The sequence below is a fragment of the Lotus japonicus genome, chromosome 5, assembly GCF_012489685.1.
Source record: "Lotus japonicus ecotype B-129 chromosome 5, LjGifu_v1.2".
Taxonomy (NCBI): domain Eukaryota; kingdom Viridiplantae; phylum Streptophyta; class Magnoliopsida; order Fabales; family Fabaceae; genus Lotus; species Lotus japonicus.
The window spans coordinates 6,221,546-6,246,634 of record NC_080045.1 but is presented as its reverse complement, the minus strand read 5'-3'; the positions used below and the strand labels follow the sequence as shown (position 1 = coordinate 6,246,634).

The window sequence follows — 25,089 nt, the reverse complement described above, 5'->3', positions numbered from 1 at the left end:
TATACACCTCAACAAAATGGTGTGGCTGAAAGGAAAAATAGAGTTCTTAAAGAAATGGTGAATGCCATGTTATCTTACTCTGGTTTGAGTGAAGGGTTTTGGGGAGAAGCCATGTTAACGGCTTGCTATTTGATAAATATAGTTCCTAATAAAAAGAACAAGACTACCCCATATGAACTTTGGTATAAGAAACGACCCAATTTAACATTTCTACGTGTTTGGGGTTGCAGGGCCGTGGTTAGACTCCCGGACCCTAAAAGGAAAACTTGAAAAGGGTGTAGCTTGCATCTTTGTTGGATATGCTGAGCATTCCAAGGCTTATAGGTTTTATGTTATAGAACCTAATGACTCGATTTCTATTAACACGATTATAGAATCGAGAGATGCCATATTTGATGAGAATTGTTTCTCTTCTATACCTAGACCAAAGCACTCTATACCAAATTCGGATGAATATCTAAAGGATGATCATTCAAATGATGTACCAAGTGAGACATTCGAACCTCGTAAAAGCAAAAGAGCTAGAAAACCTAAATCTTATGGGTCTGATTTTCAATTATATCTAGTTGAAGGATCAAAGGATCAGATTGATAATCAATACTATTATTGCTATAGTATAGAAGAGGATCCAAGAACGTATGATGAAGCTGTGAAATCTCGAGATTCTGCTTTTTGGAAAGAAGCAATTGATGAAGAGATTGGTTCTATCATGGAAAATAATAATTGGGTATTATCTGATTTACCACCAGGTTGCAAACCGTTGGGTTGCAAATGGATCTTCAAAAGGAAGATGAAAGTCGATGGTACAATTGATAAGTTTAAAGCTAGATTGGTTTTCCAAGGCTTTAGACAAAAGGAAGGAATTGATTACTTTGATACCTATGCTCCAGTTGCTCGTATCACCACTATTAGATTGTTGATTGCTTTAGCGGCTATTCACAATCTAGTGATTCATCAAATGGATGTCAAAACTGCATTCCTGAATGGTGATTTGGAAGAAGTGTATATGAAGCAACCTGAAGGATTTGTAATGCCTGGTAATGAGCATAAGGTGTGTAAGCTAGTTAAGTCGTTGTATGGGATGAAACAAGCTCCGAAGCAGTGGCATCAAAAGTTTGATGAGGTTGTTTTGTCTAGTGGTTTCATTCTGAACCAAGCTGACAAATGTGTATATAGCAAATTTGATACATCTGGTAAAGGAGTTATCATTTGTCTATATGTTGATGACATGTTGATCTTTGGCACCGACCAAAATCAAGTTGATAAGACGAAGAATTTTTTGTCATCAAAGTTCTCCATGAAGGATATGGGAGAAGCGGACGTTATTCTTGGTATTAAGATTAAACGGGAGAATAAGGGGATTGTAATTACGCAATCTCATTACATTGAGAAAATACTCAAGAAGTTTAATCATGAAAGTTGTTCTCCGGTTAGTACTCCCATGGATCCGAGTGAAAAACTTATGCCAAATACAGGTAAACCTGTGGATCAGCTCGAATATTCAAGAGCTATAGGCTCTTTGATGTATGCTATGATTAGCGCTAGACCGGATATTGCTTATGCGGTTGGAAAGTTGAGCAGATTTACTAGTAATCCTAGTAGACATCATTGGCATGCGATAACTAGGGTATTCAAGTACTTGAAGAGTACTATGAATTATGGATTGTCATATGTGGGATTTCCTTCGGTGTTAGAGGGTTATTCGGATAATGTTGAAGATTCATCCTCTACAAGTGGATGGGTGTTTTTGCTTGGGGGAGGTGCCATCTCATGGGCTTCCAAAAAGCAAACATGTATAACTAGTTCTACAATGGAATCTGAACTTGTAGTATTATCTGCTGCTGGTAAAGAAGCGGAATGGCTAAGAAACTTGGTATATGAGATTCCAATATGGCCTAAACCGATATCACCAATTTCTATCCGTTGTGATAGTGCTGCTACATTGGCTAAAGCTTATAGTCAAATATACAATGGAAAGTCTAGACACTTGGGTGTTAGACATAGTATGATTAGGGATTTAATCATGAATGGGGTGATATCCATTGAGTTTGTTCGGTCGCAACAAAACTTAGCTGATCACTTGACGAAGGGGTTAGCTAGAGACTTAGTGACGAAGTCGGTAATTGGGATGGGATTAAAGTCCATCTAAATCTACTAGCTATGGTATACCCAATTCCCTTCTAATACAACGTTAGAAGCAGAATTCAATGTGGAAAGATCATAGTTAGAGATTGGAGCATTTGTATTTATCTTCCCAAGGTATGTGCTCAGACCTGCAAGTGATGACTAGGTTGAAGTATATCTTCTTAATGGTTCTTTGAAAAATTGCAAATGCAGGTGCAAGATTAAAAGGATCACCTATGTGAGCATGAAGTTTTGCCGCTTCAAGAAGCTTGGACTTGGCTTCCTATATGCTTATTAATGGATAAGGACACATGGCTTGTAAAGTGTCAAGTATGAATAGTAGAGTGTTATAGAAACATATGTGTACGATATCTTCAAATATTCAAATGGGTTGACGGGTTCAATCGTTATGACACCCCGATTCTCGAGTATTTGGAATGTGTATTTGTACTAAGATGAAAATTCAATCGCAAGACATTTTCATTTATGCATTTGTTTGATTGTTATATCTGTGTGTTATACACTTGTCTATATTATTATATATATACTGAGTAGATCAAGGATTATACTAAAATGGGGGGGATTTGTTGGTGATTTTAGTATCATCAATGGATTTTAGTAGTAATGTGATTTATTGTAGGCCGATGCGATTATGCGTTAAGCTCGGAAACGAGTTAGGGTAGTGCGGAGTGCACGCTTGTTGAGCCAACGCATAATTGACCGCGATTAGATTGCGGGGTTCCAAGGGGCGGAGCCCCTGGCTGGGGTCCCGCTGAAACAAACTCCTTTATAAGGAGTTATTTGGCCTCAGTTTTATACACAGAAACAAAAACCGAGATTTCTCTCTACATTCCTGATCTGTTCTCATTTGTCTGAAGCAGATTGTTCTTCAAGAATTATCCCAACAAGGATTTCGTGAACCCAGGCAAGAATAGGGTCGAAATACTTTGTTCGGAAAGTGTACGAACACGATTCTTCGAAGTTATCCAGGATTATCATACCCAAATTTCTAACATGAGGTTGAGATACAAGTCTGTGAGGAGAAGAACCAGATCTATGTCGCCTTTGAAAGGCTAGTCTTTGTTGTGAGTGGTGGCTCCACGTGGAACGACGGCAAGAGCCCGACACGGTGAGGCGCGGCGGCGGCACTGGACATAGAAGAGCATGGCGGTGGCGCAGTTTTGTCGAGGAAAGAGGGAGAAGAGGTGGTGATGCGGCTGAGAAGGAAGGAAACGAGGTCAGGAGGGAGGAGGTGGTGGTGGCGGCACGTCCATGGATGTGTGTCGGCGAGGCTATGGGAGAGATGAAGGAGGTTGCCGGGATTCCGGTGGAGGAGTGAAGGAAGATGGAAAGGATGTAAACCTAAACTCTTCACTTTTGGGAGTTGATGTCTGGAGATTATAATTACTATTTTAATACTTATTAATAAAAATATTTTCCCTGAAGGTAACCTATGATAGGAATAAAAAAGTGCTTGTGCAAGGATGCACAAGCATTTCCTTGTGCATAATAAACTTTTCCTTCATTATGAACCTGAGTCCACTCAAAGTTAACCTTCATTTGACAAAAAAAAAAAAAAGTTAACCTTCAAAGTTCAAAATATAAAATTAAAACAGCTTAATCATACATTACACCATCTTTTGCAGTTTCCTATGTAAAATCATTATTTTTTGGTCAATCTATGAAAAATCTATGGGAATGGATCTTCTCATGTCAAAATTTTCTTATGTTATATATAGATCTACTTATTCCTCTTTATAACAGTAACAAAGTAGTGATAGAAGCGAACTAAAGAAGATACAATGTGGTGTACCAATACAGGGAAATTAATTTATATCAGAAAAATAAAACAAAAAAGGAGAATTACTTTAGTACAACAATCACTGCCCCTTTTCTTATAGATCACCTAAATGCTAAATGCAACTTGATAACTTAGTTAAATACCAAATGGATTTGTCCCTTGCCGCCAAGGACTGGTATTTGAAAGAATAGATATCTATTTCAAGCAACAACAAAAGTCATACACCATCTATGGCTGAGTATATTTCAAAGAATTAAATTACCCTTATAGTAGAAAAATGTTTTAGATGAACATGGAGAAGTAGCTACGAGAACTCCAATGCTACATGTTCAGTGCATGTTCGGAAATCCTTCTACAATTGATTCTAAAGTCAGAATCAATTCTGAGAAGAAGCTTCTTTAAGTAGCCTTTGATTTTCAGAATTGATTCTATGGTGAGAGGAGCTGATCCAAACATGCAATTAATCATCTCACAAGTCAATGGAGTGACTTCAGGTGGAATATCTGGCATTTGGGAACATATGAACTCTTTGTTGAGGCTTGCTCAAACTTCTTATAAGCAGCTTCATTTTCTTCCAAGTTGGTCTGAAGGAAATACTTGACCCACCAGGATGAACTCCTCATCTTGGCCTGAAGCAACGGGAATCAGTTATTTATTTTCCACCACATTTTACATTAAAATATAATATAATACCCTCTGCTTCAAAAAGGTTGAATGTCTAGAATCAAGGACCTTCTATTCATCCAAGCTCAGTAATTGAATTAAAACAACAAAAACATAGATAAATATTATTACTAAGTAAAATTCACTCACCGCTCTTCCAAATTTAGAAACATCTGCTACCTTGGCCTTTTGATTAGTGGGAAAACCTTCATGTTTAGACAATATCACATGTCAGTGACAGGTCCAAAATATTATTGACTGCTAAAATTGTCTTTTGAGTTATTCAAAGCTCAAGTTACTAGTAACACATCAAAATTACTAAGTCAAATAAGAGATCTTTCTAGCGTAGTTTTATTTAAAACTAGCACACAACTTCAAACAGCAAGTCTACTCTTAAAACAAATACCATAATACTGCTACATTCCAATTCAACAAAAAATAACCAAGCCTTTGGATTAAACAACAGCTAGGTGGGATTCAATACATGAATCAATCAACAATGCTGAGCTCTACCAAAAACTGAACTCAGCATATGAGTAGTGAATCAAAGTAACTCGGTGAATACGCCCTACCTTTATTTCCCTATTTTGGGTTGTAACTGTAACGAACCTAACTGATTTAATGCAAGTTTTATATCAAAAGGAATCTCTTTGGAGGGAAAAATAAATTTTATTCATAGATAGGAATCTGCTCTAATTTCAAGTTTCTGTAAAATGCTCTTACCAGTAAATATCACTAAACCATCAGCTGATACCCTCACCAAATCTGGAAGAGTTTTATTGAGGTATCTGGGAGATAGGTAATCCAGAGTATCTGAAACAATTACAAGAGAGAAAGACTTTGGCCTATATGGTAGAGGAAACTTGATATCAGCCACGCGCACGCTGCCTCTACGGATAAGTGATTTGCAATTACTATCAGCATCCTCTATATCGTATGGTTCTATACCCCAGGCTTCGGTTTCGTCCTCCTTTAGCAATTTAGAGACCACATAGCAAGTATCAGGACCAACATGCAATACTTTATGCATGCTATCTCCATATGCTTTCTGTAAAATGGGAATTGCTCGCTGGACCTCTCCACTGCACAAATAATCACCTGCTTTTGGAAGTTATGGATATTATTACAACATTTCAGGAAGCCAATTAAATGGAAAGATAAAGCTGACTGTCGGTGTACATACAAATTGACAAAATGTCAATCCATCCACCTATAATAGATAAATGCTACTAAAACTGATAAAATCTTACCTAAGATTAATAATGCCTTAAAAATTTGAAATGAACTAATGATCACTTCATTATCAATTAAGAAAAAAATGAAATGAATCATCCCAATTCATGGAAAGAGTTCCATTCATCTTTTTAAATGGTAAACCGCGGACATCCATTGAGGTGAGTATCCAACGTGAATCAAAACAGACTGTACGTCTTCTCTATATGCGGTAGACTCTAGGAAGCAGAACGCCTATAATGGACCCAAAAGGAGATAAGGCATCATTGTGCTTTTTCCCGACTTCACATCTTAAAAATTCTATGGCTCAAGTGAAGTCTTGACTGCTAAAAAAGTGAAAAACAACACCAGAAAATAAAAAAGGAAATCACATTTAATACAGCAAGCTATCCTTCAAGAGCACAGATCTCAAAGAACAAAGTGCTCATAGGTGACAAACCTCCCACATGTTCACACTTCACACACAAGACACAACCTAGCATTGTTGTTTAAGACATCCAATCCAAGTGAACTGAAATTCATCAAAAGGGTAATTAACTAGGAAAATAAATAACACTAGATGTTTTCCACATAGGTTACAAACAATTAAGGAAAATAAAATAATACATGGCATAATTAATGCACTGCACATCATAACAAACACAACCATAACACTTCAACTGGCCTAATAAATCGAAACAGATCAAAATTCAGCGCGAAAAACAAAATTGAATTCTACCTTCAACCCTGCTTACAGAATCCAAATGGCTCCCCAATCCACCTATAATAAGAAAAAAAATTCTCAATCGCGCCGCATCATATAATAACTAAACCAAATTGAAGCAAGAAAAAATCATAGAAGACGAACCTGAGCCCCTATAAAAATACGCAATGAGAAACAAACTTCCCTATAAAATTAACCAAAGAAAAAAAAGCACAGGAAATCAGAAACAATGTATTGTAATTTTGTAAATCTGAATTGAATCTATGAATTGCTGTGTGAATAGAATGAATTGTGAAATGAACACTGACCAAGACTATGAGGCCAACGGACAAAATCGGCGAGGACCTAGATTTGGAACTGTCCCCGAACCTTCGAGAAGGATTCCCCGGTCTCCTCGACATCACAGATGTTGTTGTTGCGCAATAGAAACAGTGACGAAGTAATCTGAAAACGTGAGAAATCGAATGAATGCGTAAATGAAATTGAAAATGAAAACCAGAACGAAATCACGCATTGATAGAGATGGATCTGAATTATTTACCAGTGAAGAGTGTTATGGGAGTTGCATTGTGAGAAATGGATCTGAATCACGCGTGATGACAGAAATAGAAGAAGAGAGAGGGATAAAGGAAACAGAGAGAGTCCTGGTATGTCGTTATGCTCTGCCAACGAAAAATTGGAACCTTTGGTGCAATGCAACTTGCTTGAGTGTCGGTTGGTATAGACCAACGGTGCCCAACTGATCATTGATAATGGGCTTCTTGTTGACCCAACTATGGCCCAATTTGATCATCTGTTCATTTTGTTTTAAGGTTATAATAATTTTCTTGTTTTTAGCATTTTACTAGCTTCACCTTTGCTAAGTGTAAAATTGCACCACATTAGGGTTCACCTTTAGCTATTTGTATCAACATATTGACAAAAACAAATAAATTTGTATCTCTTAATCCTTAATGTTTTGCATTATTGTATGAGTTTAGTTTCACTAATACAAATGTCGCTAAGCACTTGGTATTAATCCAAGTACCATCGACAAGATAAGGTCATTTTGTTTAAAAGTTACACGAATTTTCAAACAAATTAATTTATGTTAAGAATTAAAAATGAGTTAGCTACATACAACCTCGTGAACGGTGGCACACATATCTGTTAATGACAAAAAAAAAGTACTTGGTTAGTAGTTTAGTAATAAGTATTTTCGCTAAATCTCGAGGCGTGATAAGGTGCTTGTTAGTGTCGTCCCTTAACTATATGATTGACTCATGAAAATATAGCACATTTTATGATCAATCGCTTAATATGATCACTCGTGACGTATTAATCACATGACATTAACCATCCATCCATGATACCTCTAAAAGTAAAGAGGACTCCATTACTTTTAATATTTTATTTGATTAGAATATAGCGAGATAATGAAATATGATTAGACATTTGTATAAATTTTTATTTACATTATGTGTATATATTTATTAAACTCATAATATTTCTTACTCAAAAAAAAAAGAAAAAAACTCATAATATTTGAGAGTTGACGAAATGATAATACATTAATTCTGTCTTGTGTTTAGGCTGATGCGGTGCCAGACTTTCGGTTTTGATCTTTTGTTTCTGGGGAATTCGATCAACGGGAATCTCATGCTCATGCAGAAGGAAGAGGATAAATATATGGCAATTTGTATCAGGACAAAGGAAAGAGTTTCAGAGTGAGAGAGAGAAATTGAGAAGAAAAGATAGATGTGTTTGGATTGTGGAGGAGCAATTGGTGATTGAATTTGATTTAGAATGAAGGAAGACTCGACTGATAAGAACGAAGAGAAAGCCCAGGCTATCAAGCTTTGGGGAGTTTTCGCCTTCGGCATCATTAGCGCCACCGTCACCGGCTTCGCCGTGAGTTCTCCACTTTCTTCAATTTCGTTTCAAATTGCTGTTCAAGTAGATTGGAATTCTCTTTTATGCATAATTTTTTGTTATTTTAATTTTGTTCCCCTCTTTCGTTTCATCTTAGGGTTTGCATAATCAATTTTAATCCTTTATTCTAGTAGCATAAGTTGCAAATTCACAGTTCACATTATCAATTTTCTTTACAACATACAATTTGAGCGGTATATTTCATCCACGCGTTTGGAAGAACTTATTTTAACTTACTATTTTATAGTATAGGCGCATATCCACCAACATACAATTAACTAGACTAATGTCAGTCATGTTAATTCTCCACCTGTATTTTTACCTGTTAAGTTAGTTCACGACTAATATGACCTGAAACAATTAGACTGGACATTTTTTTAATCTGAAGTTAGTGGACAACATTAGGATGAAATTGGTAGTTCACTCATTTTCATTTTTCAATAGCAGAAATGCATTTCTTTTTTATAAATTTTGGAATGAACATATTGCATGTTTTCAGGTTCTTTGTTTTACATGAGAAGTCTAAGGATTTTCCTTTTTTTTAACCGTTAGCAAGAGATTTGAATGATGCTGAAGCTGATCATACATGTTATTATTGAACTCTTCTGTAGCTGTCCAGGTCGCAGGGGAAAGGAGGGAGTAGCAGTTCTTTCCGAACAGCTTTTCAAGAAGAAGCATGGAAAAGATACAATAAGCGATTGAAAGAGGAGTATGAGGAGGAGATGGAGAGAGTGGTGAGTTTTTAATAACATTTACTTCTGTACTTATTTGTTGTGGGTGTTGGTATGGTGATGATGGTGACTATGATTTATATGAAAATATGCATTGCCTTTTTTGAAAAATTTAAGATGGAAGATGTGCTGTGAATGTGATCTTTTGGATGGGGAAACCTGAACCACAGTACCTTGCAATTGAAACAATTTTGTTAGTTGATTATACTAGGGTCCAAAGAAATGTCATTTATTTCTTTTAAGTTATCTTAGGTGTTTAATTGATTGGTTTATGCTCAGCAGTTTCTGTCTTGAGCCTAGGTAATATTTTCTACTGCTATTTCTAGGAACGAATAAAGCGTATGCAAAGTGTGTTTAATAGAGAAAGGAACAAGCATAGAAGAAGGTATGAGAGCTGGAGGGAAACCGGTCCTGGTGCATATGATCAGCATTTCCAGAGGGACGACTGGTATTGGAAGGCTGAAGCATCTTTCAAAGACCAGTGGAACAATTATCCAAGAGAGAACAGAAGCTATTTATCACATCACTACTCAGTTTTGGGCCTTGACAGGTAAGCATAGAAATCTAGAATGTTATATCTGCAGCAATTATATCAGAATGCTGTAATAACCCTAGTAATATTTTCAACAATATAACACAGTTCATATTATTAATGATATATGTTGAGAGGAAGACAATGTTTGATAACAAGATTTTTTTTTTTAAGTGAATATAATATATGATGATACATCTGCGGATCAGTAATGTCATCTCATTTTTAAACAGTATATGTGAGCCAACAATAAAGTAAGTGATTTTGGTATCTTTTCAAAGCTGATAAACCGTTACATGTGAATGGAAAAGCATGCATTGATCATGTTGTTTCTGCATGAAAAGTTAGCAATAACATGCTTGTTTTTGCATTCTATGATTAGTGACTTAAGGTTCCTTCTTTTGATGGATCTCAGGTTGAGAACAACACCATATACTGATGCTGAGATCAAGGTAATTTATCTTTTTACAATAATCCACTTGCATATTACTGAATGCTTCACCACTATTCATCACATCGGTATAATAAAGCTATATGATAGTTTTTTTATCCATCTTTTGTATCAGCCTCTGATATGTGTAACATATGGCTACAATTGACACTTCATTGATATTATTTGATGGATGGTAGGTTTAGCACCATTTTCTTAAACAACTAGCTTCATAATTTTGTCTGAAATTAGTGAAATCTTGTGAAAAATAATGTCATTAAGACTGCCATAATTTGTGTGTACATTTTATCAACTATTTTGACTGGTCTCCCTGTTTAGAGAATGTTCTATTATTCTTCACATTTGGTGATGGTCTAACAAAACCCAATGGTAAGGTGTTAAAAGTCCTGTGGTATGCTCTAGAGAGTCAAGGAGTTCTTATCACATATATTCTAACTTTTAATGATATATGTATAATGAGGCAACAACTAGTTTGTAAAATGTAAACTCGTAAAAGTGCAGTAGAAGGTTTATATAATGGGGCAACAACTAGCAAGGATCTACTTTGAATCTATACCTTTGTCCGGTTGTTTTGGACATGCATATTATGCATAAATTATTGCTTATTTGTTATGTCTCATGTTCGTTTTATAATTTATTTGTCTTATCTTTTCGGTAGACAGCATTTAGGACCAAGGCAATGCAGTATCATCCTGACCAGAACCAGGAGAACAGAGGTAGGTCTTGACTAGCTATCTTTAAGAACTTGTAATCTCAATCCATGGTATTTTTACTCAAGATTCATGTATGTGATAACATGACAGAGGCTGCAGAGGCCAAGTTCAAAGAAGTAATGTGTTCATATGAGGCCATACAGAAGGAAAGGAAGAACCAGAATCCTTAATTGCCTAACTCTGCCTGACGATCCTGGGACCTTGAAGGATGCGAGGTATTCAAAATTATCATTGAAGTTTTGGGCAATGATTATATTATAGTGGTGTTGTATTATAAAGTCTGTTATGCTTAGAGGCTTTTTCATTTTTACAACTCGTATAATAGATACACATATAATTAATTAGCATTCCAACTAGAAGTCCATGACCTCTGTAATGTGGCTTTATTACATTCCAGGGTGATTTTTTGAGACAATTAACTCATTTTTCACCACGAAAAAACTTTCAAATTTATGTTTTTTATATCTATTTTTTTTTCTTTTACTTCATAAACTGTCATTTCATAAACATAACAAAAATAACACAGATTTTGACGATTTTCATGGGATAAACAAGAACGAAATGTGAATTACTAAATTTATTTCAATAAATCGTAGAACTCATTCGTAAATTATTCAATTTACTTTAATAAAATTATCGAATCACTATTCCGTGTTGTGCATCGCACGAGTACAATCCTAGTTAGGATTCAAGATGGTGATTGAGTGAGTATGAATATTTTTTTTTTGGAACCTTAGTATATTAGAGAGAGTGACGACGTTGATTGCAGATCTAGGTTTCGATGCGTTTCAAGTCATGAGGTAATAAATGGAATTCTACTAACCATGGTGGGTTTGAACTTTGAACAACTTCAGGTGGTACAAATTTTAGGGCAACCTGACACGGTTTCTTCATCTACACTAGATACAATCCACAAGCCTTTCAGAAGGAAAAAATTACACGTGTCATCCTATAAGCATCCTTACACGTGTCAACTTGGAGGAAAATTTTTTGTCATTACCATCTTCAACCTGCTGTATTACTGTATATCTGTAAAAGTTAGTGGAGCACATATTCGACAAATTTCCCTTACCCGTATCTGATAAATTTGCAGTTCGAAAAAGCACATATTTGATATATGTCCATTCCCGTAATCGCTGGTTGCTTACGCGTTTTGCTCGAATCCGCTGAGGTGTCAGATCTATGGCGCGGTCTTCTCCAATTTTTTTAGATGATTTTGAATTTTGAATTTCTCGCGGTTCTCCTATTTCATTTCAGACCCTTTTTCATCTATAAAATGGAGGCTGGAGAGTTCGAATTTCGAAATAAAATCATGGGCGGTATCTATGATCTGTTGTAATTTGGAATTCTGGGTCTATAAATTGAGCAGAAAATATGGATAGTTGATAGCCTCCTCAGATCTGCTAGCTAGCCACCTTGAATCGCGCCTTTCGTGCCGCTTCCTCCGTCGATTTTGTAAGCTACCCACCAATTACGGTGCGATTGTCAGGAAAATCTTCACCGATTTTCCCTTCGATTCAAGCAAAAGAGCCACTTACGCCGCCCTCTGCCGCCTTAATACTCTTGACGGAGGCACTAAGGTGATTAATTAATTAATTTGGTTTGGTTGATTAATTATTTGATTTATAAATCATTTTTGGGAGGAAGAATTAATATTTGAATATATGGTTTTCTTTTTGCAGAAAGTTTGGTTGGATAAAAGCACAGGGAAGATTTGTATGTGCTTATCATTCAAGGGACTTTGATCCAGGTGGTCAGCTTCTTCACATCCATTTTTATCTTATCATGTACAATTCTAGAAGCTTAAATTTTTTGTATCTCATGCAATTTGTATTACACATCTTCATCTAGATTAATACCAAGCCAACAAGTATCATTATCTCATATTAGGCCACCAAATCTTAGCTCGGATAGTGCTATCTTTATCTTCAATAGTTTTCTAGATCTACTTGCTTTATGTGGCAATTAACTTCTAATGTTACACTTACATCTCCTTACATCCTTACTTCATTCAATACATTATCCTTACCTTGAATTATTATTATGGTAGTTGAAGCCAAAATATCCATTTATTAGGTTGAATTTGATTCTACCACGTGCAGGAACTGAATAAGTAGTATTAGGAGACTGATAAGCAGGGCCGGCCCTGGGTCTGTGCAGGCAGACCCACAGCCTAGGACTTCCAAAATGAAGGGGCCCAAAAAAAAAGTTCTCATTAAACTTTCCGAAAAAAAATATTAGTCTTTGTTTTCCAAAAAAAATTCTCTTTATTGCTGCATGGATCTAGAGACAGTGGTGTGGTGCTGCAAGATAGGGCTGTCCAGAAGTTTGAAACCCGACCGAACCCGACCGGCCCGTTACAAAAAAAGGCCTCCTCGGTTCGGGCGGGTCGGGTGGCGGGTTGAGGTTGGGGAAAAACCGGCTCCCCATGGTTTGGTTCGGTCGGTTACGGTTTGGAGCCCAGTCCGACCGAACCGACTGAACCTAATATAAAAAAAAATCAACCGGCCCAAGTTTTTAAAGCCCAAACCCCAAAGCCCCAAACCCAAACCGGCCAAACCCTAATATCTCATTCTCTGGCCTCTGCCTCTTCACTTCATCTTCTTCTCCCCAAACCCAAACCCTACCTCCTCACTGCCGCCACCATCCTTCTCCTCTTCTCTTTTCCTCTTCTTCTTCTCCCCAAACCCAAACCCTAACCCTACCTCCTCACCGCCGCCACCACCCTTCTCCTCTTCTCTTCTCCTCTTCTTCTTCTCTCCAAACCCAAACCCTACCTCCTCAACGCCGCCACCACCCTTCTCCTCTTCTCTTCTCCTCTTCTTCTTCTCTCCAAACCCTACCTCTTCACCGCCGCCACCACCCTTCTCATATTCTCTTCTCCTCTTCTTCTTCTCTCCAAACCCTACCTCCTCACCGCCGCCACCACCCTTCTCCTCAATACCTGCGCCGCCATCCTCTGTGCCGCCACTACCCTAGTCACTCCACCACTGCATCTGCATGACTTCTTGCCTTCTTCTTCCATGCTTCTCTGGTCCGAGATAGCCTGTTTATCTTCATTTTGCCTTAATCGATTCTGATATCGCAAGATGAAGTGAACATGCTATTTCGCATGAGAAAAGCAATTGAAAACTTGTTCTTGACTTCTTGGTAAGTTGGTAATGGTATATCCGGATCTGATCTGACATAGTATGTTGTTCTTGGTTAATTTGTTTGATGAAATTGAATGAAATTACTCAAATTAGGGTTCTTTGCTCTTCATCTTTCTGTTCTCTGCAAAACCCGGTGGAATCGACCCGACCCGCCCGTTACCCGACCAACCCGAAACCGATCCAAACCGACACATCTCATGGTCAGTTACGGGCCCAGTTTTATGTCATGCGGGTTCGGCCGGTGGACCTTTTTCGGCCCGAAACCGACCGAACCCGATCGGTGGACAGCCCTACTGCAAGACCAGTCTTTGTTTTCCACTCTTTGTATTTAGTGCCTGGGGCCCACCATGTGCCCTCATGTCTGACTGTTTCCTTGTCTTGTTGCTAGGATGTTTTTAGCTTTTGTTCTTGGTTTCTTTTTTTTTTTTTTGGTCAACATTCTTGGTTTCTCTTGTATTTGGCACTCTCTGTTTCTCCCTAGTGGGCTCGGGCCGTTGGCCATCTTTTAATGAAACAACCAGCTTTGACCAAAAAAGAAATAAAAGATCAGTTTTGTACTTCTGTATTGATGGTGTTCACAATTAATAAGAGAAACATGTAGATACAAGTTGTTGATGCTATTTACAATTTAAATAGATAATGTTCTTTAAAAAAATTTATTAGGGGCCCATTTTTATAATTTGTCCAGGGCCTCCAAAATGCCAGGATTGGCCCTGCTGATAAGTGTCCTTTTTACGTATATTTGAATGATTTTAGGCACATATTTGACTTGTGTGCTTCAATTTATATCATTTTAATACTCGATTTATTATTTTAGTAATTATTTATGTAAGACCCAAGTTTTTAAACTTATGCCAAGTAAATAGAATCCTATTCACGATTAGGGTTGATGTATCGTGAAGGGAAACCTGAACTAGAGTTTACCAAATGGAATAAATTTATGAAGGAGAAAGTTCAGGAAAAGTCCAAGGATTGCATTATGGTCGATAAAAGTTATAGCACGATCGTTATACGCTTAACCTAGGTCAGAAACCCTAGTATATAGCTAATTTTCACTTTTAGGCACGATGGAAGTTAATTCCAAAAATCTTCAGAGAAATATTAGAACTTATCTTTTTCCATATATAACAATCGTTTCGAGGCGAAACTCTAGGATCTACGAACGTCCGATTCCAATCATCGGAAGTTTGCCGAAACCGAATCCCTGGTATTTCAAAACCCTAGAATCAACCGACAAGGAAGACTTTTTCTATTTAGAGCTTCAAATGAAGATTCTACACGCGTACACCCATTTCTCTTGATGATTTCAATCTTTCTTCAGAAGGAAGTTTTCCATTCCGACATCCGATGCAAAAAGCAACTTATCGGGTAAAATAGTTTTACACCGACTATGCTTTAGTTGCCAAAAATATAAGGAGACCTCATTTTAGTTTTGGAATTCTTTCGCCAAAACCTATCTTAGAATTCACGGAGAATGACGCCGGAAAAATCAGATTCGCGAAACTTTCATTTTCCCGCGTTTTGCCAACCTCTATATATAGCAAAGAAAGGAAGAAAAATCAAAACAAACTACCCAAAACCCACCCAAAGGCCGCGAGTTTGAGAGGAGAGGAGGAGGAGAAGATTTTGTTCAATCCTTGCTTGATCGTCGATCAATCAGTTGCTGCTTCAAGGTTTCGAGGTATAGTCGCTAATCCATACCTCTGATCGCTTTTTCCATAGCTTTTCTGTAGACTTTTCTGAGCTGATAGTTTATGGGTTTTTGCAAAACTATCCCGAATCTTTCATTTCTGATTCTAAACCTCTTCCTTATGTGCCCAAGATCACTTCTGCCGGGTTAGATTTTCCGTTATGTCGCCGGAATTCCGCCGGAATCAATTTTAGCCTAAAATACCCATTTTTGGAGTTTTTGAAGTAAAGCTTCAACCTTTAGGCTGAAAACTATCGCCTTAGCTTAGTGCTAGTAGGATTAGTTGTCATAAACGTCGTTGGTGACGTCCCTGTCAAATTTGATTTTTGGGATTTCAGTTTTGAAAATCCTAAGTTAAAAATCATGACCAAAATACCCCTGCGACAGTTTTTGATCCGATAATTATTCCGAGTTCAGAATACCCTTAGTTACGGCTAATGATAGCATAGGAACCAAGTTTGATCGAAGAAAAATCGAGTCCCACAATTGTGAAAAGTGGCCGAGCCCTATAGGGGAGGAGGAGGAAAATTTCCTTTTCCGAAAACTTGTCCTTTCGCGCTAGTTTATCGTACCTTAGAGTATAGATTACTTCGAGTAACCTTAGTAAGTATCGATAGCTTAGTTTCCGATAGATTCTGATAGTATTCTGTGGTTTCATTGTAAAGGTGCTTTTGAGGATTTCTCTGAGGAACAACACTTTGAGTGCGAGGAAGCGCTTGACGATCATACTGGAGAACCTTCAGGTGAGGGCTTCTCACTGAATATCTAGTTAATGCTTAGGGTCGATGCTTTCGACATTGTTTACTGTTTATGCACTGGATTGTGTATGATTGGAAAATGTTTTCTGAGGCTTCGGCTGACAATGTAGATGATGCATCTACTGAATGTTTTTGATGAGTGAATTACATGCTAAGTGCTAATTGGGTAATTTAGGATGTGTGGTGCATGCCTTATATGCTAAGTGCTATGTGGTTATTGCTTAAGATATTGACATATGACATGTTGATTGATTGTGATGAGTTAATTCTGCTTTTGCACTATAATCTGAGATTCTGAATCGTGAGAATAGCGGGCAGGTCATGCCGATTTTATTTTGAGAGTTTTGAGAAAGTTTGATAGGACGAATGAGATTCGGACCTTGTTATGATGTTTGTGGATCGAGACATTCTCTGGAGTCATTTGGGGATTAGGAGATCCCGAGAACTTATAGGATTTGCGATAAGACTAAAAGGATAGTTATTTTGTAAAGAAAACTCATAAGACATTAAACAACCTCTAAATCTTTAAGTAATGGTAATAATCTCGGAAGGAAGCTTTGGATGCAAATCATAGTTTTGGAAAACGAGAAGTGTCGTCGGATCCAGGTGTTGAGGAAGTTGAGAAGTGTTGAGTATGTTGATGCTCTTGTGCTGTTGGAGCAGCTATATGTTGTTGGGCCATTTCGGCAATAATTGTTGACACGCGCGAGTCCGTATATTCAATCCGATGGATTGGATCGATTCGGCGGTAGTCACGCAGGCACGCGTGAGTCCGTATGTTCAATCCGATGGATTGGATCGATTCAGCGATTGCCATTTTACCTCGCGTGAATCCGTATGTTCAATCCGAGGGATTGGATCGATTCAGCGATAACCTTTCGACTCGCGCGGATCCGTATGTTCAATCCGATGGATTGGATCGATTCGGCGATAGTCATTGGACACGCGCAATGTTCGTATGTTCGACTCTTTTGAGTGAACCGACTTGGCGTTGTCATTTTTTGCGTGTGCGAGTCCGTATGTTCATCCCGATGGGTTGGATCGACTCGACATGCCTAATCGTGGGAGTTGCGTGTGCGAGTTCGTATGTTCAACCCAAGGGGTTGGATCGACTTGACATGCCTAATTGTTGGGCTATCCTGGGGATAAGTCCGGGAAACCGTTAGTTTCCGAGAGTATGATACTCTGTGCTCGTTGAGCAGTTGTGACCATCGGATTGAGATGAGTCGGATGATTTGGAGATCTTCGTGGGTTATGTGTTGTTGTGAAGAAGTGTCTTTTGTCGCAGAATCGACTTTACCTTAGGGTAAGCTTTTAGAGACTTTAATTTACCTAGAACACGTGGCGACCTGTCGAGTGAGATTCGGAGACGTTGTTTGACTAATCATCCTGCATTCATGCATACTAATCTAGTTGTCGAGTGTGATTGTTATTTGTTAATCCTATTTGGAACATGTTAATTGTTATTATTGCTGTTAAGTTCATTATGGAATATGCAACCCTAGGATGTTATCTCTAGTTATAAGCCTAAGTGGCTATTCTCTTATTTATATCTATTGGTGGTATTATTTATATAATTCCTTGGAGTTGACCCTCGCGTCTTCTGTGTGTGCTTTGGCGGACAAACGCCCTTTGTCAGATGTCCATGGCGGACTAGATCATGATGGTTCACCCTTCGGGGGAAACTAGAGTTGAGATGCTGGAACAGGAGCGCATCGCGGTAGCGAGAGGAGGACGGACGGTGTACATAGACCAGGTCGCTCTGGATTTCGAATTCGGACGACGATCATGCTAGCATGTAGGTTTTAGTGCTGGTGTGAGCTCCTCGAGATGGGATTAGTGTAGGAGTAGAGTCTTAGCTCTGAACATCATTCGTTTCTTTTGGGACAGGGTAGTTTCCCACCTATAGCTTTTTGTGTGATTTCTTTACGGGAATCACAGAGAGTTGGTTGGACTTAGGAGGTCTTGCTTCAGGCCGATGGGCCAGCTTATTCTCAGTTTTGAGGGATGGTGTTGCGGACACTTGACCTTTCTTTTGGATTGTACCATTTGCCTTCGGGCGTTACACTTTTCTTTCCGTTACTGGAGGATTACTCGTGACGAGGTTACTACTACAGCGGGGGCTGTTTATATATTGTATATTAGTTCTGATTATTGTTATTGTTGGGTTTTTATTTATTTCAGCCTTGTCTTAGTTATTATCGAAAAAAAAATATTCACGTTTTTCCGCATTAAGTTTACTTTTGGTTACTAAAGTGACGCCACCGAAATCGGGGTGTTACAATTTAGGTTAAGGATAGGTTTTATAATAATTTCAATTCTAATCCCAACTTTTTGATGCAGAAAGTTAAGAGTTGTCTGACCAAAATTGGAATCATGCATTCGTTATCACTTAGAAACTGAGAGAAACACTTGAGAGACAAGGAGAGAGGCTTAGGAGGCTAGAGAAGAGACTTCGGTATCAGATTCGGCGGCGAGACATCGCGACGGTTTCGGTTCTTCTCGTTCTTCTTCTCTAGCTAATATCTCTTTTGTTGGGATTTGATGTAGTTGTATGATACTTATGCTCTCTATGTGATTCTCTTCAATATAAAGCATGTTTCTAGTTGTTGGTTTAGTGGTTTTCTCTTGATATTCATGTTATATCTTAGATTGGTCACCTATGGTATTTTGTTTGATTCGACTTGTGAGCGGAAGCTACAACGTTTGAGTTCGAATTAGAGTTAATCACCTAATAATCCTAATTGCTAGACATAGAGTTAGGTTTGTTAGTCACTTAAACACCCAAACTTCATGATAACTATCTTTCTTAATCATGTGAGACATCAATGTTTAGGATTAGATAGTTAATGTTATCCACTCATGCGAGACATCGATGCAGTAGGGTTGAAATGGTGTAGATGAATCATATTCTTAGGTTTGGTTTGTATTTGAATCACTAGAACGCACAGAGGTCATTCAATGAAATCTAATCCCAACAATTCCTCATACCTCATACCTGTTGTTTCTCCATTAGTTTATTTGTTTTTCATTTTTTGTCATGTTCAAACAAAAATCAATCACTTTGTGAAACCATCATATGAGTCTGTTAACTATTGAACGACATAAGTATTACACCTCCTTGTGGATACGATAAAATCCTTTATTATACTACAATTGAGTCTTGAGAGATTCAAACGTAGAGTGATAAAAAATCTTTCATCTGCGACTTAGTATATTGTAAAGAAAATCCTTCTGGAAATGAAGATGGGTCTCTATAGATGTTCATGAAGGAATAAATAGTCATATGTCAAGGTTAGTCTTATCATTTGGGCCCATTACTGAGGAAAGCTAATATACTCAACCAATGTTGCTGCTTTAGGAGTATGTCCTCTTCATATGATGTTTCTCAGAGAGAAGATGGTTTGGACATGTGTTGAGAAGATCTATGGTTTATAGAAGCACCAATAAAGAGGGTAGACTAAATTGATATCCAATATTTGGAGTTACGGGGAGATAAGGAAAACTACAAGTCAAACCATTAAGAGAGATTTATATTTAAATGATTTATCATTGGACTTGATTCATGACAGGACATTAAGAGGACTTAGATTTAGATGGTTTAATAACTATTACTTGAATTCAACGTTTTAACAACTAGGGCATAATCATATTAATTGAATTAAAACATCCTTAGGAAGGGTTTATTCATGGAAATCACAAATTACCACGCAAGGCAGAGATAATACATGCGTTCTGATACTAAATGTAAGACTAAATTGATCTAAACATGTCAATTTACAAAACAACATACTTATTTATATCATTACCTCCAGCTATTGCGAGAAATTGATGATAAGGAACCCTTGTCTTAGAGCTGTCAATACGGGCCAGCCCGACCCATATGGGTCAACCCGTATGGGTTGGGTTCAAAACGGGTTGGGTTATGTCAACCCGGTGTCTTAACGAGTCAGGAAAATATGAACCCAACCCGACCCGCAACGAACTCGCAGGTTGGTGGGCTGGCTCGCGGGTTGAGTGAAATAAATACAAAAAATTGAGAAATTGGATTAGAAAATGTTTAAAATGTTATAAAAAAATAATTTCAAAAAAATACTTATAGAAATTGGTATCAACTCATAAAAAGAGGTTTATCAACGCAATTATTTTTATCTCACATTTCAAATATAGAAAAAGAATTTTGTTTACAGGATTTAAGAACACAATTATTTTACTGTCACATTTAAAATGAGATAAATAATATAATAATAATAAATAAAACATAAAAAATTGACTTAAATTAAAAGAAATGAAAATTTTAATTTTTCTATCTAAAATTTGTAACACCCCGATTTCGGTGGCGTCACTTTAGTAACCAAAAAGAAAGTTTAAGCGGAAAAACGTGATATATATATATTTTTTTGATAATAGAACCAAAGACTGAAGGAATAAACTCCCAACAAGAGATAACGGAACTAATATATAGTATAAATACAGCCCCCGCTGTAAGTAGCAAACCACGTCACGAGTAAACCTCCAGTGACGGGAGGTAACAGAAGGTAACGCCCGTAGGCAAAATGTACAGACCAAAAGTAAAGGTTAAGTGTCCGCAACACAAACCTCAAAATGAGAATGAGTTAGCCCAAACGGCCTAAAAGAAACCCCCTAGTCCAACCAACTCTCTGTGATTTCCGTAGAGAAACCACACAAAAAGCTATCGGCGGGAAACTACCCTGTTCCCAAAGAAAACAATGACGGTCAGAGCTAAGACTCTACTCCTACACTAATCCTATCTCGAGGAGCTCACACCAGCACTCAGAACTACGTGCTAGCGTGATCGTCGTCCGAATCTGAATCCAGAACGACCAAGTCTATGTACACCATCCGTCCTCCTCTCGCTATCGCGATGCGCTTCTGTTCCAGCATCTCAAACCTAGTTCCCCCCGAAGGGTAAACCATCGTGAATCAGTCCGCCATGGACATCTGACAAAGGGCGTAGTCCGCCAAAGCACACACAGAAGACGCGAGGGTCAACTCCAAAGAATTCTGTAAGTAATAAATCCAATAGATACAGATAGAGATAGCTACTTAGGCTTATAAGTTAGAGATAACATCCTAGGGTTGTATATTTCACAATGAATATAAATGATAATAATGACAATTAACATGCATCAATTAGGATTAACAAGTATCAATCACACTCGGCAACTAAGTCAGTATGCATGTTGCATGAAATGCAATGCTGGTTAACAAATGCATTCCGGAACGGATGGGCATCAACGAGTCAATCCTAGCACCAGCAACGGTGGGACCATTTCCGCTCGCGTGTCTCTTACACCACACAAAGTGTAGTCAGATCAGCAGTGAACCCGAAGGTCTGCCATTTCCGTCTGCTACTAAGAATCACCGCAATGTTCTTATATGGAAATCCGGGTCTTATGACCATTTTGGAATCCACCGAGGTCCGGTATCACGCCGTGTATTAACCTCAAAATGTGTGCATGAATGCAAAGTGGGTAGCCAAACAACGTCTCCGACCTCACTCGACACGTCGCCACGTGTTCTAGCTAACTTATTTGTCTCTAAAAAGAATACCCTAAGGCAAATGTCGATTCTGCGACAAAATACAATTAATCGTAAAATGAGTGCAAACACTCACGATAACTCTTCGAGTCATCAATGCTCTCACAAAGTCTCACGCTTCAGTGGAGTCTTATACAATCACGAAGTCTCACGCTTCAGTGAAGTTTTATGCTTTCACAAGGTCTCACGCCTCAGTGAATTTACACACTTGCACGAAGTCTCACGCTTCAATGAAGTTTCATGCTGTTCACGAGGTCTCACGCCTCAGTGAAGATCCATGCTTTTCACGAGGTCTCACGCCTCAGTGAAGATTCACGCTTTCACAAGGTCTCACGCCTCAGTGAAGCTTCTCGGCTCATCCCTTGGATGGCTAAACAAACTGCTCAAAGAGCGAAGGAGTATCAACATACTCAGAACTTACAGTTTTCCCATAACTTGGATTCGACGACACTTCTCATTTTCAAAACTTAATGTTCAAGCCCTAAACTTTCGTCTGAGTTTTTTATCATTATATTAAGGGTTTTGAGGTTGTTTAATACATTATGGAGGTTCATTATGAAATTGTTTAAGTTTCGTCTCTAATCCTATTAGTTTCCAAGATCCTATAATTCCAATGATTCCCTGGAGAAGGTCTCAAAACAAAAGGTCCATCATCACCCAAGTAATGGCCCGAGAAGTTCCCAGGTAAGCTGGCCGGGCACAATGCCTCATTAAAAGCCCTTCTTGCCTTAGACAGAACAACCCAAGTTCTTACGTGAATTCAAATGGGGTTTTTCCAATATCATTTTCAAACTCAATTTTCCTTTGAGAAGGTCTCGATCCACTAAAACAATAATAGGGTATGAACCTCGGTCCGTCCCATCAAACTTCCCCAAAATCTCAAAATAAAATCGGCATGACATGCCCGTTATCCTCACTCTGAAGCATAACAGATATAGGTGCAATAGCATAGTTAAGTTAGCACAATCCAACAATCATAGCACATATATTAACACATCCTAGATTAACCATGTAGCACTTAGCATATAGAGCAGATATCACACATCCTAAATTAACCATTTAGCACATAACATGTGAATCATTTAGCACACAATATCAAGGCATCATGAAATCAACAAGCTTGGCCGAAGCCTTAGAAATCATTTCAGACATTTAGCAATTAAGTGCATAACACATAAATCAAGTCGAATTCGTCGACACCTAAAACATTAGCTAATAGTTCAGTGAGAAGCCCTCACCTGTAGATTCTCCAGGGTTCTCTTCAAACGCTCCTTCACAATCAGCTCCTTGTTCTTCAGGAAATTCCTCAAAAGAACCTTTAGAGTAAAAACCACAGAATTCCCTCAGAATCTATCAGAAACCCAGCAATCAATACTTATTAAGGTTACACGAAGTAGCATATACTCCGAGGTACGATAATCTAGCGCGAAAGGACAAGTTTTTTTGAAAAAAGAATTTTCTTCCTCCTCCTAGGGTGCTCACGGCCACACATGGTAATTGTGTGTGTCGATTTTTCTTCGATCAAACTTGGTTCCTAGGTTATCATTAGTCGTAACTAAGGTGAATCTAAACTCGGAAAAATTATCGGATCGAAAACTGTCGCAGGGGTATTTTGGTCAATATTTTTAGCTCAGAATTTCAAAACTGAAATTTCGAAAAGCAAATTGGATGGGGTTGATACTAACGATGATTATGACGACTAATCTTACTAACGCTAAGCTAAGTCGATAGTTTTCAGTCCAAAGGTTGGAACTTTAGCCAAAAATGGGTATTATGAGCAGAATTGAAACTTGGCAGCAATTCGACGAGAATCAGCAAAATGTAATCCGCTAAACATGCTCAGGGGCACGCAGGGAATAAGTTTAGATAGAAAGATGAAGTTATTTGGATAGTTTTGCAAAAACCTCAAAACTAAGAGTACAGAAAGACATAGTGAAAAGCTACGGAATTGACGATCAAAAGTAAGGATTAGCATCAGTACCTTGAGACCTACGTGTAGCAACGAACTATGGAACGATCAGGCAAGAATCAGCGAAAAACTCTTCTCCTCCTCCTTCCTCTTGGCCGCGGGTTTGGGTGGGTTTTTGGGTGAGAATTTTGTTTCCTTTTCATTCTTCAAGTTACACATATATATAGGGAATGAAATGGAAGCTATTTATCAAAGATCGGATAAGGTTGAATAGATATTTATCAGAGATTGGATAAGAATGAATAGATATTTATCAAAGATAGGATAAGGATGAATAGATATTTATCAAAGATAGGATAAGAATGAATAGATATTTATCAAAGATAGGATAAGGATGAATTGATATTTATCAAAGATATTTTGAGAAGATATTTTGTAAACCGGTACAGATTAGTTTAGATATCGGAGGATTTAACTCATAGAGTTAAGATAAAAATATAAGAGTGATTCCGATTTTTCCGGCTTCATTCTCCGTGAATTCTAAGATAGGTTTTGGCGACAGAATTCCAAAACTCAACAGAGGTTTCCTTGTATTTTAGGTGACTAACGCAAAGTCGGTGTAAAACTATTTTACCCGATAAGTTACTTTTTGCAGTGGATGTCGGAATAGAAAACTTCCTTCTGAAGAAAGATTGAAATCATCAAGAGAAATGGGTGTACGCGTGTGGAATCGTCATTTGAAGCTCCGAATAGAAAAAGTCTTCATCGTCGGTTGGTTCTAGGGTTTTTGAACTATCAGGGTTTTAGTTTCGGCAAACTTCCGATGATTGGAATCGGACGTTCGTAGATCCTAGAGTTTCGCCTCGAAACGCTTGTTATATATGAATTAAGAGAAGTTCTAACATTTCTCTGAAGATTTTTGGAATTAGTTTCCATCGTGACTTTAAGTGGAAACTAGCTATTTACCAGGGTTTCTGCCCTAGGTTTATGCGTATATCGATCGTGCTAAACCTTTTATCGACTTTGATGCAATCCTTAGACTTTTCCTGAACTTTCTCCTTCATAAATTTATTTCATCCGATAAACTCTTGTTCAGGTTTTTCCTTCACGATACATCAAACCTACTCGTAAATGGAAATCTCTTCCACTTATTCTA

At 37.9% G+C, this 25,089-nt stretch overlaps 2 protein-coding genes across 7 annotated transcripts; one reads left to right on the top strand and one right to left on the bottom strand.

Annotated features, from left to right (window-relative positions):
* Positions 1-3,929: 3,929 nt before the first annotated feature.
* LOC130718177 (probable pectin methylesterase CGR3) lies at positions 3,930-7,225 on the bottom strand. Of its 2 annotated transcripts, none has more exons than XM_057568693.1 (7): positions 7,066-7,225; positions 6,833-6,968; positions 6,669-6,708; positions 6,540-6,581; positions 5,312-5,689; positions 4,739-4,794; positions 3,930-4,554 (listed from the first exon to the last, which is right to left on the bottom strand). In XM_057568693.1, the coding sequence occupies exons 2-7, from the start codon at positions 6,923-6,925 to the stop codon at positions 4,402-4,404; spliced, it is 762 nt and encodes a 253-aa protein (XP_057424676.1). In that variant the 5' UTR covers positions 6,926-6,968; positions 7,066-7,225; the 3' UTR covers positions 3,930-4,401. The 2 variants fall into 2 exon arrangements, with proteins under 2 accessions (XP_057424676.1, XP_057424677.1); XM_057568694.1 differs by having other exon boundaries at positions 5,312-5,686.
* Positions 7,226-8,029: 804 nt separating this feature from the next.
* Positions 8,030-12,098, top strand: LOC130720529 (uncharacterized). 5 transcript variants are annotated; one of them, XM_057571179.1, is made up of 7 exons: positions 8,034-8,414; positions 9,047-9,169; positions 9,493-9,716; positions 10,114-10,150; positions 10,808-10,865; positions 10,953-11,077; positions 11,956-12,098. In XM_057571179.1, exons 1-6 carry the CDS (start codon positions 8,310-8,312, stop codon positions 11,030-11,032), a joined length of 627 nt encoding a protein of 208 aa, XP_057427162.1. In that variant the 5' UTR covers positions 8,034-8,309; the 3' UTR covers positions 11,033-11,077; positions 11,956-12,098. The 5 variants fall into 5 exon arrangements, with proteins under 5 accessions (XP_057427163.1, XP_057427162.1, XP_057427161.1 ...); XM_057571178.1 differs by lacking the exon at positions 11,956-12,098 and adding an exon at positions 11,717-11,936; XM_057571180.1 differs by lacking the exon at positions 11,956-12,098 and having other exon boundaries at positions 8,030-8,414; positions 10,812-10,865; positions 10,953-11,037.
* The last annotated feature ends 12,991 nt before the right edge of the window (positions 12,099-25,089 follow it).